This window comes from Rhodnius prolixus, unplaced genomic scaffold (genome assembly GCF_049639745.1).
Source record: "Rhodnius prolixus isolate KJV_2025 unplaced genomic scaffold, Rpr scaffold_8, whole genome shotgun sequence".
NCBI classification, from domain to species: domain Eukaryota; kingdom Metazoa; phylum Arthropoda; class Insecta; order Hemiptera; family Reduviidae; genus Rhodnius; species Rhodnius prolixus.
Genome location: NW_027411593.1, coordinates 14,553,971 through 14,569,598, shown reverse-complemented (window position 1 = coordinate 14,569,598; position 15,628 = coordinate 14,553,971). Strand labels below are relative to the sequence as shown.

Sequence of the window (15,628 nt, the reverse complement as noted above, 5' to 3'; positions counted from 1 at the left end):
TGAGCCGGCGCTTTCTCTTGATCGAGAACCCATGACTTGTTCTTCCACAAATCGGGTCGTTTTTTTTCCTTACTCTTTCACGGAGTTGAGCAAGCACCTCACGGTAGTAATGTTGATTAATTATAATCGATATTTTCATCCATTTTGGACGTGGAAGGGCTACCCGGGCGGTCATCATCTCCGACGTCTTCTCGGCCATCTTGGAAACGCTTGAACCACTCAAAAACTGGCGCTTGTGATAAACATTCATCGCCATGAACTTCTTTTAATAAAAGATAAGTTTCAGTAGCGGTTTGACCCAGTTTCCTGTGAAATTTCACGACAATTCGTTGTTCTACTACATGTGTAGTATCATGTTTTCGGCAAAACGAAACTAACACCTCTTACTCAAACGATGGTTCCGGTCAGACAGATTTTTTTCTACAAACACGTGAGACGCTACAATCGAAAAAGAAGGCTTTTCGCTGCACAGCTGTTGGTCGTTAGGATTTGGTGCATGCATAGTTCTTCTGTAGCAGCACCAGTCTCGTTATTTATTAGCCGTACCTCATAGATCTATTTTAGTCTTAGTTTAATCTTTTACACCTCGTTTATATATATAAAAAAGTACAATTAAAAATAAAACTGTAAAAGGAGGGAAGGGATTTCGAAGCACAGGTACAACCCCTTTGTTAAGTTTAAGAAAGACTGATTGAAATCCGCAACAAGGATCGGAACCTTATTAAGGGCCAATTGATGCTTAAAAAACTTAGCAGATTTGAGAGGATCGGGTTACAAATACTGTAACTTTTCAGAATAAATTTCTACGCTATTGCTATTTTCTAGGTTGTGGTACTAATCCCACAAATTTAAACTTATCAGTTGAGGCAATTCACAATCCTCTTTATCTTAATACAATATTATTTTATTAGTAAAATTGTATTAGTATCTTTGAAGTTTTAATTCTTATTCTATAGCATAAGCATATTTTGTTGTTGTTTTGATATATTTTAATATTTGTCCATATTTATGTACACAGGGTAGAAATGGTGCCGGGCGGTAGGAGCGGGGGTGGTGATGCTGCTGCGCAGTTCATCAACGCGCAACAGTGCGCCTCAGCGGCCGCAGCTGAAATACTCATCTCCACCCCCGGTAGCAGCAAAGCTAGACAGAAAAAGTTTCATAGGCACTTTAAGACTGTTGCCGCTGATGAGAAAGTATTGAATTGTAAGATATCCTTTTTATTATTACTAAATAGAATTCTATTCAATTTGTTTTGTTTCATCAATTTTGCATGCAAGAAGTTCTGCAAAAGTCAGAAGGATTTGCAAATAGCAAATCCACAGCTAATGAACGAAATCTATCAGTGAATGATGGAACTACTGCATAGTCAACAAAGTGACATGCTCCAGCCAAGATGTATATTAAAAATTAACTAAACAGAATTCGTTGATTATTGTTATACTTAATTCCGTTATCCATTATTCCATTTTAAAATGAAATCGGTGAAAGTATAAATAGGTCAGCCCTGTTTGCGAAGTGTTTCACAAATTAACCCGCTTTTCCGCATCCTACTTATCTTTGATCTATTGTATCAGGATCTTGAGGTTAACGAATCCACATATTGCTGCTGCAAATTGTAGCAAAGCGTTTCTCAACCTTAGAGTTGCGGTAAATTTTAATTAAAAGTTTAAATAAACACTCACACACAAAAAAATCCTCTTGAACCAAGGGAATAAGAAACTTCAATATGAATAATTATGTCTTATCAAAACTCGAAAATGGGAAAAATCTCTCCGTATGAAAGCTCCGGAAGAAATTTCTAAACCCAGACTTGTTCTGCGTGTCGTTTGGATAAACTACTTCTAAATAAGCAATTTACGTTTACTTAAGCAAACATCTCAATTGGCTAAAAGTCGCAGTATCCCCAAATGATTTATTTTGCCATATTGCAGAAGAAAATCTTTTCTCTTCTAGTCTAGATGTCTGTCATGGCGTAGTAAGTCCATGCTGAAGGAGGATGCGGAGAAAACGTCGGCCATGTTTACATGGCCGGGACTGTGAACATTTTAGGCCTCAAGTAGGTTACTAATGGTACCATGGGATCGTGAGCCAGCCCGCTGGAGTTCTGACTCCAGGCTCACGAGCTGAGGAAAGGTTTCGTGGTGGTCGCAATGATGATAGTAGAGTCCCCTTTTTTATCTGTTGTGTGGAAGGAGGATGGATTTAGTTTGCCTTCCGGAAAAGTTCCGCCATCTTCTATTCCTCCATGATATGTCTAGAAGAGCACCTCCCACCCTCGAAACTCCACACAAAATACAGCCAAATTTGCATTGTCGGGTGGGGCGTAATAAAAAAAAAAAAAAAAAAAACTAAACATATCACTTTATTGAACATAAAATTAAAACATTAAATGATTTAGATTTAAAAACAACAATTGGAGAGAGGCTGCTTGAAATGTAAGCGATAAAACAAAAATCAGCTGATGAACGAGTTAATAGACCAGCTGACATAAACGAGGTTTCCTCAGGGGACCTTGTGCCCGATAAACCGTCAATCTTTTTGCAGTAAAGTGTCTGAATTCGTCTAACTCAAACAATTACTGATTTATTTTTCTACTGTTTAATTGTAAGTAGTCTTTTCATTCACTTCTTTACCGGTTTTCGCAGCATTTCTTGCTGAACTTTACTTATTAAAAAGACAACTATTTCATTAGGAGTAATGTACTACTCCCTTTATTATTTATAGTCTTCCAACCTTGAGTACCAAACATAGTTTTCCATTAGGAAGGTAAATTCCAACGAGTTGCCTCTAAATGAACTTAGAAATCGTCTTCATTTCTGTAGATCATTCTAACCAGAGTGTAAAGTCATTAATGCTGCACATGACATGATCTATTCTCGTCATAATGATTGCAGCATAATCATTGAACGGTTCAGTTACTACTTAGGAAACTTTTAGAAATAATTGCACTTTATTATTCTTCATTATAAAACTAATCTGTAAAGTTCTGTTGTCTATTTATTAGTATTTATTTTTTATCTTTTACACTACAAGTAAAATTAAAAATTTAATGCTCATCTTCTTCAAATGAAAATAATTGTAAATACAAATGGATGTTGTGTAAATTTGTTAAACATTCAAAATGTAAATACCCTAGTGTAAGCATATTAAAATTTATGAAGTTAGATTATTCCAGTGAGGTCATTTAATATTTAATAACTAAACATAAAAACGCTGTTGAAGAAGCTTTTTATAAAACAGAGACTCTTAGTAGACTAGAGATGTGTATTGTTTGCAAAGTTGAATATTAAACAAAATTATTCTGTAAAGTTGATTATCAAAATAATAATATCACCTCATTGTGTTTAAAATTTTACGTTAAATCCAGGATTAGATGATTCTTTATTTTATTCAAATCATTTAGATCAGATTCGTATAAATAAACTCTTTTGTGAAAATATACTGATCCAGTTTTGCTTCTATATCTAAAAAGTATTAAATGTTAAATAATTTTCATGAAAAGTAAAATTCTCATGATAATTAGAATCCTGCTCTTGGAAATTATATTTTTGTGTTAAAATAGAATATGTACTCGTAATATGAGTTTTTTGTAATAAAACTTTCAGTTAATAATTATTTATTGTAATTATTATATTTATTAGTAATTATTATTATATTGTTTCAGATTATTCTTGCGCTCTCGTGGCAGATATTTTGCTCCAAGGACATTTGTATATAACACGCAACTATTTTGCATTTTATTCTAACGTTTTTGGCTATGTAACTAAGGTATGTAAAATATTGTATAATTTGTAATTTTCTAATCTGTCCTGTATAAATAATATTGCTATTTTGTTAATTCACTATAGCTTCTCATTCCAACATCTACAGTTCTAAAGGTTACCAAAGAAAAAACAGCGTATATTATTCCGAATGCCGTTGGTATAACTACTGAAGATGATAAACATGTATTTGGTTCACTGTTATCGCGAGATTCTACTTACAAACTGATGGTACAAGTATGGAACGCTGCACTTACACCAACTCCTACACATATGCCGCATCCACCAAAGTCTGAATTAAGAGAGGTATGCATTTGCTATTTGTTATTTGTTAGATTTGTTGTAAGTGAATGTATTAGGGTCTTGAGTGTTCTGAGCTGAGCAGTTTTGAAAAGTGCAAATGTTAATAGATCCTTATCAGGTATTGCTACAGAAAATATATGTTCGCATTATCACTCATTAGCATTGGCAATTTTGAGGTGCGGTCAATAAAATTTATAGACAAATTTCTTTTTCGCACCGACGTTTCGGTAAATAATGTCTTAACGTCAACATTTCCATTTACTACTGGCCTCCAGACTCTATTCTCTCGTTATAGGCAATACTGTCCAAAGTAGTTCAACTCGAATCGCGTTCATCTCTCTTCCCCCTATTATTCTGATGGTTACTTGCTTCCTAATTGCCTCAGGGTGTTCCGCATGAGGAGTGTCCAGTCCCTATGTGGACGAAAACAGAAGGAGAAGAAAGAATTGCGTTTTGGTGCTTCAAGTACTTGGAGACCAGAAGGTAGTAGGCAAATGCGACTAGTGGGAAACCATGGATCTTGTGAAAAGACGCGGTCATCTTACTAAAATTACAACGCATATTATCGCAATTACTTCTTCTTTTCACAGAGTTAACCTAAAGCGCTTCTGCTGACTAGAGCAAATGACATTCGTGTGTGTCAGTCACCCATTTCGCAGTTAGTAAAACCCAAGATCTGGTACAGACCTACCAGACAATTCAAGGGATTGTTACCAATAGCGTATTAGGTTGCAATGCCTTACGGTACAGGACACGCCTCTTGTCAATTTTTTGTGAAATTAAAATTACGGTTAGGACAAAAATTCCTTGCATTTGCTGTTTAGAGAATATGTCTAGACTGCTCACGAAGTTGCAACAGCCAGTAAAACACTACACATTCCTTACATTTATAAAATTGAATATCCACAGTTTTAATTATTTATAAGCACGTTTATATGTTACAGTTTCTTTTGTTCCAGAGTATTGAGGATGTAATTAAAGAAGAACAATTTAATGATTGTAGCCCTGTGCCAATTATTAACGATGAAGAATCTAGTTTATCTGGTAGTGAATCTAATTTAGATTCAAAACTTACGAATACATCTATTGAAACTTCTTCAAAAGGTGCAAAACATAAATTAGGTTTGTGGCTTTTATTATTAAATAATTTTGTATTTTAATTTTTCTCCTCCTACAAATTATTACAAAAATTCATGCTCTTAATTTTTTTTTTTTTTTTTTTAGCTGTTGAAGTTAAATCTTATCATGACATGTTTTCTCAAACGGCTCCATCAAAACAGAGTTATGCCCAATATTATAGTTTTTTAAGTTCGATACCAAGACCGACTTTATTATTGGTATTGTCAACTATACTTCTTATAGTTCTATTTACCTCTGCAGCCATCTTGCTGTTCAGAATAGCGCGATTACAGCAAGGGCTTACCGATGAAGCCTACTTTAATGGAAAGTAAGTTACAAAGTTCTGTTATACTGTTTAAGTATTAATGTTCTAATTAAACTAATTAAAATATTACTAGCTAATATCTGGAAAAAAAAATTGTAAGGGTTTTTACACCTGTCAAAGGGTAGTGAATTTTTATCTTAGAAGGGATCAAATCGTTTGCTTACAAACACTAATTTCGTACACTTTACAAAAAATGTTTATGCCGAAACACCAATATTTCTGGAAGTTTACAGTCTTCTCCTGGTTACAGTGGAGATTTGGCTTTGTAAGTACCCGCCTAAAAGCATTATTTACGAGGAGAGTTCTTCGCAAGTTCTGTTTAAAAAAAAACAAAACTTAATTTGTTAAGTTTGAACCCAATTCACTTTGAATTAGCTATCTTACGCAATGCACTCACTTCAGTCGCTACCACTTCTAGCGTCTTTTGTAAACTAGTCGAGGACTTTCGCGATTCGCGGCAAATATCTTCACAGGTTTTAAAATAGCGAACATTCAGCTGGAGCTCCACTTTTAAGAATTGTAAGTCAAAATAGGCCAGAAGAGTGGATGTTGAAGATATAAATAAAAGTTTTTGTCGAGAAACACACAAAAAGAAGTGTTAAGTAGTTCTGCGCGCTACAAGTCCAATCACTTTTGCTGAGTGTTGTTTAGCATGATGTTATCGTTCTCCCGTCGTTATTCGTGCACAAGTAGGCGTTTTCCTTCCAAATTTTTGTGAACGATCTTCCTAAACGTTTTTTCACTTTAGAAATACGCGCTCATCTTAAAACATTGCTCACGAATGCCGAAGTAAATGCAATGTTCTTGTACCCAATTTTTAAGTTTTATTTTTACGCAAATTTTATTTTTATTTTTTCCCCCTATTTTCCATACTTTGATGCCACTTCGCATTAAAAAAACAATAACTAGTCACAAAAATTGTGAAAATTAAGTTACAATAAAAGGGATGGGTTTATAATTGCAGCACTAATAATCCAGCCGCGAGGGTCTGGGTTGGAGTTCAGCTGGCCATCTTCCTAAGAACTTTCTGCAGGTACATATTACTGTGAGTGGTGGACTTTGTTAGAAGACCTAAATAATAAAAATTCAAAAATAAATAAATATATGTACGATATGATGCTCACATTTAATCTCACATTTGGCTTACTGCAACTTACTTCCCGGTAATACTTAATTTCTTAACAATCGCCGATTCGCCGATTTTCATCAAATTCGAAAACCTACTTGATTTAAGTTGTCCATAGAACTTATTTTGCTTTGTAGAGTTATTATATGCCCCGTCGATGGTTGAATTTTTAGTTTCTGAAATATTCTATTCACTAATTTAAATACAGACCGTGCACCAAAAAATTTTTTGATGTGTTCACAAGGCCTCAAAACATGTACCGTGGTGAAAGTTTACTTCTGTTTTTAAAATTTGACTCGATTTTACTTAGAGAGAAAGCAAAAATAAAAGATTAGCGTTTTTTATTAGCATTTTCTTTTAACTAATATCCGACATTCAATATGTAGTCATGACAACTAAAGAAATGTAGCAATATGTAATTGAATGTAAAACGCTTTTTAATTCATTGCCCCAAAACTGAACTCGAGCAGGTTACAATGTAACATTATTCCACAAAAACAATAAATAATATTTACGTCCATTTCCAAGAAATGTTTGGCTAAGGGAATAACCGTTGCCATTGTTCAAGCTAGCCATTGCAAGGTTTTTCTTTATAACATCAAACTTTTTCATATAATATCTTTAGATTATAAATAGAGACAATATCTTGATTAGATAAGGGTAGCAATTAAAACGAATGTAATATTTGGTGCAGAATTGCAGACAAGTAAAATAATGGATCAGAATTAATAAAGCAATAATTATAACATTATAATAAACTACGTATTTTGTGATATGTTAGTAGATATAAAATTCTTTGTATATACCATTTTATTTACAGTTGACACGCAATAAACTAGTTTTTTTTTCAGGTCAGTGAGTGAAGTTCAGGCCTTCATTAATACAAATTTAGAACATATATCTAAAGTAAGTATTCTATCAATATCTCATCAATGACTCATTGATTGTTTGTACATTAAAATATCCATATTATGTTTCTGCTACCAAGTCATGCTTCTTCACTTTTTTCAGATAAATAAATATTACTAACAATGAATATATTAGTTTTTCCCAGTAAATTAAGATCTACATGATTTAGATCTGTATATTTGATCCTACCTATCTAATCTAATATACTTGCAATGTCACCTTTCCTTTGGCTCACATCTTTTAATGAATCTATAATCTCGGATTTGAGCTCTCTCCCACACTTTGAAATTCATTATTTTCACCAAATATTCTAAACCATGCCTGATTTATGAAATATCACATGTAGTTTTGTGGTTACTTCTTGTCCAATTATTAGGCCATTAGGCTGTTTTACTAACGTTGTAACCAAACTGCATAGTTGATTCAGAATGTTGGAACTTTGTATTGCAGTTTTTAATGTTTCATTCGTTTCGTTTTATTTGTCTGTTTATTTATTGAAGAATGGAATAATGCTGAACGTTTTTGCAATGTAGAAATTAAGAAAGTTCTGGAAGGTCTGAGATTTGAATCGTGAAAGTGAATTCAACTTAAAAGAAAAAATAAAAGACCAAAAAATTGAATACGGCCACTTAAGTTGCCCTACACACTGTTCTGAAGATATATACTTTGTAGGGATGACTTAAACCCATCCTAAAAGCATTCGCAATTATGAAATAATAGTTGGCAAGAAATGATGCGGCGAAATTGTGTTTACTTCACCATAGTATTGTTTGAAATTTGGTTAGAAATTACAATATTTTGTAATCCATCTTGTCCATCTTTCTCCATTAGCAAAAAAAGCTAAGCAGTGGTATCATTTTACACAGTGCAAAAAAAAGTCAGACTGATTTTCTTCCATAAGAATATTTTTTGCTGTTGTTTTAGTTCCCAGTAGATTGCTGTTCATCAATGTAACTGAAACTCACTGTCCGTAAGAGTATTGGACGCGTAAGGAAATGGTCACTCAATACCATTTACATAATGGTGTTACAGAAACGCTCCTAACCCTTTTGGAGAGAGAACAGCAATAGAACTGGGAGGCAGAGAAGTTCTGGGTTGAAATTATGTAACGTTTCTATTGCTGGGTTTAGATTTGTAGTTGATGCGATAGGGTCAACTTTGGGTAGTGATTTCGACTTCATTTACGTCACTGTCTCGTTCTACACTTGCTGAGTAATACGTGTTATCTTGCATGCCAGCTAAATAATGTTACAGATCAGTTGAGCTACTAATCTTCTTTACAAATTACCTGTTGGGAGAAACCAATCTAATGTAAGCATATTAACAGAACCAAATGACAATCTCTACACCATCAAGACAATTTGGTCGCCAGTCGATTTATCTATAGTAATCCTGTATTTCCTGTTTATTTGTACTCATGACGAATTAAGATTATTATTAATAATTAGAATTATTTTTTACAGGTTCGGCAATCTTTAGAACGACTCTCCTTACTTATTGAAGGTGGAGCAAATGAAGTGAGCAGCCGGCAAAAATGGAATCATTATGCAGGTCCTCCTGAAAAATTTCATCAGCATAATAGTTAGCATAATTTTTATTGAAAAAAAAAAAAAATAAAGAAAAAACAAATAAAACTTCCTCACTTTCAAAAATTATTAATTCATATTTATTTTACCATTACGCTATCATGTAAAAAAAAAGGCTTCCAAAGAAAAGGTTTTTAAGAAATTTTGAAATCCATTTATTGATAATTAATTGCAAAAACAAAAAATATGAGTAGAACATCTTATTTTGTTCTTTCCTAAGAAAGAGGAGGCTGTTTCCTTTGATCATGTTGCCAATTTTTAAAGTATTATTAGCTTCTATCTAAGTGGCGGAATATCATAGTTTAAGAATAATTAATGTTAAAGAAATAAAAAGCTAGGTTTATTTGACAATATCTTTTAGTAGCAGCAGATTTCTATTATTTTAGAGACTGTACTTAACAAATAAAAAAAAAACACATGAAAAATGTAAAATAAAGAATGGAATATATGAATAAAAAAATTAGATAGCATTTTTAGAGATTATATGGGTACATCTTAAATTATAAATAGTAATCTTTATAAAAGTGTTGCTCATATTATATTGGCACAAAATTTAAAAAGAAATAAGTAATTTTTTTGGAAATTTTGTTAAAGCATTGCCACTGTACAGAGGTGGATTTACCCAACTAGATCCTGGACCAAGAATTATGGTCCAACATTTTGATTCTAACCAGAACGCATAATAAGCTTTCTTCCAGTGTGGAGGTATGGGAATTAAGAAAATTATATTGAACTAACTAATATTAATAGATTAATCTATTGGGCAAGATTGAAATGAGACTACAAATAAAAACCTATTACGGTTGCTGATTTGATTCAGGCCTAGAAACTATGAATAGACAGGTTCTACACCCAGTTCGTGAACGAATAAGTGGGAGGTTTCAGATTGTAGGCGGCCAGCATTAAGCGAATAACTTTGACAAAGTCAAGGTCTCTCTTTTTTATCGATAAGCATTAAGAAAATTAGTCAAAAATGATCGCCAATTATTCGCTATTTTCGCAGCCAAATTTTTTTTTTTTTCCCCCATAAAAATTGCATTACTGGTTGCTTTTAAGTGCACAACACAATTTTGACTTTTACGGGACCCTAACTCTGCAAAGCCAAGTGCAGCCACAATTAATTGGTGCACAATTATGTTGTAAAAATGGTGGCTGCTAATCCCAGCTAGAAAGGCAGGCAAAAACTTATTATTTTTAGCTACTCGCATTAGAACAACAGAATATATCAAAAAGCTCTGGCGGGTAGGTGATCGTTGCATTGTGAGGAAGCTCTTGCAAAGTATTGCTCTGAAGTAGATTAGTCTTATTAAGTAGTAGTTTTGTCAAGAAATGCTCTGCTCGTTATATGTCAGTTTGAAGGGCTTGTATAGCTCTTTGGAAAAGTAAAACTTATGCCCAGCCTTACAGTGTTAATACTTATAAATAATTCTCATACTTCGATCCTTCCATCGCGAGTAAAAGTAGAACTTAAATTTGATCATATTCCGAGTAAATTCACCTCTGTAAAACACATTATCGACCATTATTATTATTTTGAATGCGATATTGATTTAATTTTGCATTTAAAAAAAAATAAATTCAAAATGCATTAATTATTATTATTTTTTTAATTATCACTGAATAAATGTAAATTGTTTTTCTTGATACTCATATTTAATTAGAAAGAGTAATGTAAGTACATATTATTGATTGGTAATAAATAAAAAAAAAAAATAATTAGATTCTACTTTTTGGGAATATAGGTAGTTGTTAAACTTTAGAGTTTGCTGCTCCAAATTAGTGAGGTAATTATAGAATATATATTTTTGGGGAATATTATTTTATTTATTAATGCATATATATAAATAAAAGAAATAGGTACCCTCTCGTGATTTTACAAATATTTCTAATTCCAGATTTTCTCTTTTGGTTTAACCATTGCATTTTTTTTTTATTTCTATATTACACGCTTCCATAGCCAGCTAAGAGACACCAGATCCTAAACCTTCAGTTGAGTTCAAGCCTCGAGATTTTTCTCTATAGCCGATGGTGAAGCCGTCTTTCCCAGGGGCTTTAGAAGAATGGGTAGATTTTGTTTTCATCTCCTTAAAGTGAATAATTACATTTATAAAATTTAATTATGAAGTAGGACTTTCAATGGATCCTTCTTTGTTTAATAAAAACCCTGATTTTATTCATAATTACAGTCTCCGGTTACCATAAATAGTAGATTTCCTCGCATTTCTTGTCAATAGATAAGTTTACTTATCAATCTTATTTCTTTTTGAGATACCAGTTCTACTTCTAACCATTTTTAGCTTACCATTTTGTTCCTTGAGTTGCTGGGGAAGACAGTCGTGCGGGTTCTTTGGTATTCGAACCCTGGAATTGGACACAAAAAAGCAAGCCTATTTAATATTAACCCTAGATCACATGTGAAATTTCTATATTCATTCAGGTTTTTTATCTAATGTTCATTACTTAATTAACATCTAAACGTTTTGAGTGGTTATTGAATTTGTGTTAATCTCGGATCCAGGTTAAGTTTTTTTTTGTTTCTTGAAATTACGAAGTAATAATATCTTCGCTGGTGTCTTCAGAATTTTTTAGTGATTTTTTATTATTTGATTTCTACCAATGGATCTCTTGGTAAACAGCACCCAAGTTTGTAGTTTTCATTCCACAGTTCAAAATATCCCTGAGCTTTTGAAGCCTGCGTCATATTTAGGAGATTATTGTACTCAGAAAATTCTACAAATAGTTTTTGTTATTTTATTTATTTGCTTTTTTCAATTTACTTGATACTTTGCATATCATTTGTTATTGTTAAAGTTATTGTTTAATTTTATTTTATTTTTAAATTTGGCTGTAAAAGTGAGATAGATGCCTGAATGTCATTTTTATCGTTTCTTTTATATTGCATTAAAAAATAAATCTTGTTTGTCTATAATTGTTGTATGTAAATTAATTCAAATTTGAAATTTTCAATCGTATTTTTTAATTATTTATATTATTTATTTGGTGTAATCAGCACTTGTATATCACCTTTTTTTTTTAAATAAAATTGTAAATTAATTAGTTTAAATAATTATCAGAAATATGAATTCTGCAAATAAAAAACAAAAAAAATCGTAGTTAATAGAATTAAATATGTGATAACGTATACTACGAGTGCAATGCCAATTTTATATTAAGTTTTATGTTTGTACTTGTTTTACTTTTTTGTATTCGTGGGATACTAGTTTATAAGTATAGTGAAAATTAATTATTGACATATAATTTTTTATATAAATTGTATAGTATTGACCTATAAAAAAAACAATTGTGCTTAAAAAAAACATAAAATAGAAATACAATTCTCTGTTTCTAGAGAAAAGTTCTTCTAATTTTATTTAATGAAATTAGTAGTTTGTCGCTTAAAAGAAGAAGAAAAAAAAAATCAATTTAAGCGTCCTCAGTTATCGCTAGAGCTGGAAGAAGAATACTCGGCTTTATCTCGAGAGCATATATCCTCCTCCACTTCTCAGTAACTACTCACGCTTTCTTGTGATGTCAAAAGACCTCCCCAATCAGCTGCTTACTCTGAGCAAGGCTTCGTGCCTCTGTTCTTCCGCAAAGATCGTATGACGTCTTAGATTAGGCCGGCTAAGCGCTGGGAATTAGAGTGGTACAACAGTCATCAAAGTTATTTCAATCTTTAGCTCCTTCCTCCACATGTTCTGAGAATGGCATCCTTTGTTAATGATGGAAGAGATAAGTATGTGATTTAAGATTATATCTCAATCTCGGCTAAGGGACTCAGCGGTTGCTGGGCCTGTATCTAGGGGGGAGTTGTTTGAAAGGCAAGAAATAGATGATATTCTGCATCCCTCCATCGGTGATTCAAGTTTTCAGAACAATTTTTGTAAAATTTTATAAAAGCATACCGTGACCTGGTACTTAATAAGAAAAGGTAATCAAAGGCAAAAGATTAGATGGAGGTCTGAGCTATATTCTTTTTCAGGGCGAGAATTTGGAACTGATCTTGAGAAATTAAACCACTGTTAAAGATAAGAAAAGCTGAAAACTTCCTTAAAAAATATTAACACAATAAAAATTCTATAATTCTTTTGTTGCTTGAGTAATTAATACATTCATTTTTAATGAAAGTTAAACTCATTATTATCCATATTGCAGTGAAATAAACCATTATATAACTTCTAGTGAAGTAACATATATTGGAAGGACATGGTATTAAGAAATCTTCCTATTAAGATTCAAGTACTCTTCCAAACTAAACAAAGAGATCGATTACTGAGGACCTAACGCATTTAAAGAAGAAATTAATAGTAGTTTTAATTTAAAATTTTCAAATTCATAAACATTCCTGTATAAACCTAACTGCAAAGATAAAATTAAAATCCACAAATTTTAAAGATTGATGGTACATACATGTAGACCCAAGGTACTAATATCGTTTTGAATAATTCGTATATATTAAGGCCAAATTTATGTAAAAAAAAATTTGTATGCCCAATGAAAAGTGAGGATATTTAAGTAATCTCAACAAAAGATATTTTTATTTATCTGACTATTAAATGCAGACATATGTAATTATAAATTGTAAAACATACAAGATTTTTTCGCAGGAATTTCTAAAATAATGATATTGAGACAAATTTTTATTTGGTTAATCGAATTCAATGTATTTTTTATTTAGTCCTGTACCATCTTGATTGTGAAGTACACTCTTTAAATTAATGAACACTGTGGTTTTTTATTCCTTCATAAAGTTTTAATACTTCAAAATAAGGGAAGGAGTTGACTCAAAATTTATGTCAAATTGTTTTTTGGTTTTGTATAAGTCTAGTTTGGTCAGCTCTCCTAGTTAACGCTATACAATACTACAAAGGAAACTACAAAATGAAACCTATTTACATTTCATTAATATACATATACTAAATATCGTCACAATATTTCCTTATAAAGAAGAAAAATTATGAGCCCCCTCACAATGGCGCACAAAAAAAAAAACTTGAAAATAGTGAACAGAACTGTGCAAAGTAAAATTGGTGCCGGAGTAAACCAATAATTACGTTTTATTTAATTCTCAAGCTATTACACTACATTTTTTACTACATACAATTTGCAGCTATTAAGTATAAATATATTAAATAAAAGTACATCTAAATTTTATCAATTTGTGATACATTTCTTAATAATTCATACATGGAATATTTTTTGATTAACTGACTACTCGTCCTCACACTTTATATAGAAATTCATTATTTTTGCTTGTCATCCTCAAAGAAAATAAAAACAATAACGGTTGAATTTCTTTTTTTTTTAATTCTTATACTTTCATGTTTGTACTAGAGGTTTTAGACTAGATAGACATATTCCATGATACTTTAATGCTTAATAATAGAGTTGTGGACACCCATAATATTCCATGATACTTTCATGTTTGATGATAGAGATGTGTGAATAAAGTAGATATGTTTAAGGAGAACGAAACGACAAAGCGATTAACTCGCCTGCAACAACTCAGATCGTACTGAAAGTAAATTGTGATTACAGCTGTATATAGTGGTTAGTGCTCCCTGGTGGAGAAAATACGAACTAATTTTGATTTTTCTTACTTAAAATAGTGATTGTGTTGTAGGAGTGACAGCATGAACTAAAGTTAATTATTTTATTAACTCCATTGTTTTTATTAATTATTATGTAGCTCGAGCTTTTTTTTAATTAGGAAATATAGTTAGATGGCATTAGGTATGTGTTAATTAATGATACCGGAAGTAAGATGAAATAAATTGTTTTATGCTGAGAAAAATGCATCAAATGCTGCTTGCTTGCCGAGTGTGCAATAGTACTGCCAGACCATATACGTGATTTTTTTGCAGGGTGGGATAAATATTTTTATTTTTTGAATTTTTTTCATAATTTCAGTAGATATTTACATGTTCATAATGTAGATTTTTACTACACAGACATTATATGCCATGATTCTTTTTTCATATTTGATGAATGTGTTTAAGGTGACGAGTGACAGAACGACCTTCTCCCCAGCAACACATGTCGTACTGAAGATAAATCTAAATACAGTGCTCGTGCTACCTGGTGGAGAAAATGTGAACTAATTTTGAGGGTTTTTTTACCGCTCTCTGACGGCATTTTTTCGAACTAATTTTTTTTTGTTTTTGTTTTTTACCTAATCTTTTTTGCTGAATTGAAGGTTTAATTTCATTGTTTCTTTTAATAACTCTATTATTAAATGGAATGTTTTGTTAGATACTTAATGGTCCAGTAACCATTTGCATGTTATCATTTTTAGTGTTTTTTTAATTTGGTTTTTAATTTTTTGTTTTATTTATTTATTTTAAACATTTAAACATAAATATAAGGTGCTAATGGGAAAATGAGAAAATTCATTATGACGCCTTTAAATTTGTTTAGATTATTCTTTATTTTGCTACCAATTATACACTTTTTTATATAACAAAAACATTTAAAACAATTACATGTTTTAAGTAAA

The 15,628-nt window shown here is 31.7% G+C and overlaps 1 protein-coding gene across 10 annotated transcripts in view; it reads left to right on the top strand.

The window, feature by feature from the left end:
* Positions 1-13,855, top strand: part of LOC141451553 (protein Aster-B-like) — a 177,468-nt gene extending 163,613 nt beyond the window's left edge. For 8 of the 10 annotated variants that reach the window (XM_074123029.1, XM_074123030.1, XM_074123022.1 and 5 more), the window contains 7 exons: positions 1,019-1,206; positions 3,668-3,771; positions 3,852-4,070; positions 5,012-5,189; positions 5,292-5,514; positions 7,489-7,543; positions 9,010-13,855. In XM_074123029.1, coding sequence (XP_073979130.1) covers positions 1,026-1,206; positions 3,668-3,771; positions 3,852-4,070; positions 5,012-5,189; positions 5,292-5,514; positions 7,489-7,543; positions 9,010-9,132 — 1,083 coding nt within the window. In that variant the 5' untranslated portion in view covers positions 1,019-1,025 and the 3' untranslated portion in view covers positions 9,133-13,855. The remainder of the gene's footprint in view (positions 1-1,018; positions 1,207-3,667; positions 3,772-3,851; positions 4,071-5,011; positions 5,190-5,291; positions 5,515-7,488; positions 7,544-9,009) is intronic. The other 2 variants (XM_074123024.1, XM_074123023.1) reach the window with 1 other exon arrangement.
* The last annotated feature ends 1,773 nt before the right edge of the window (positions 13,856-15,628 follow it).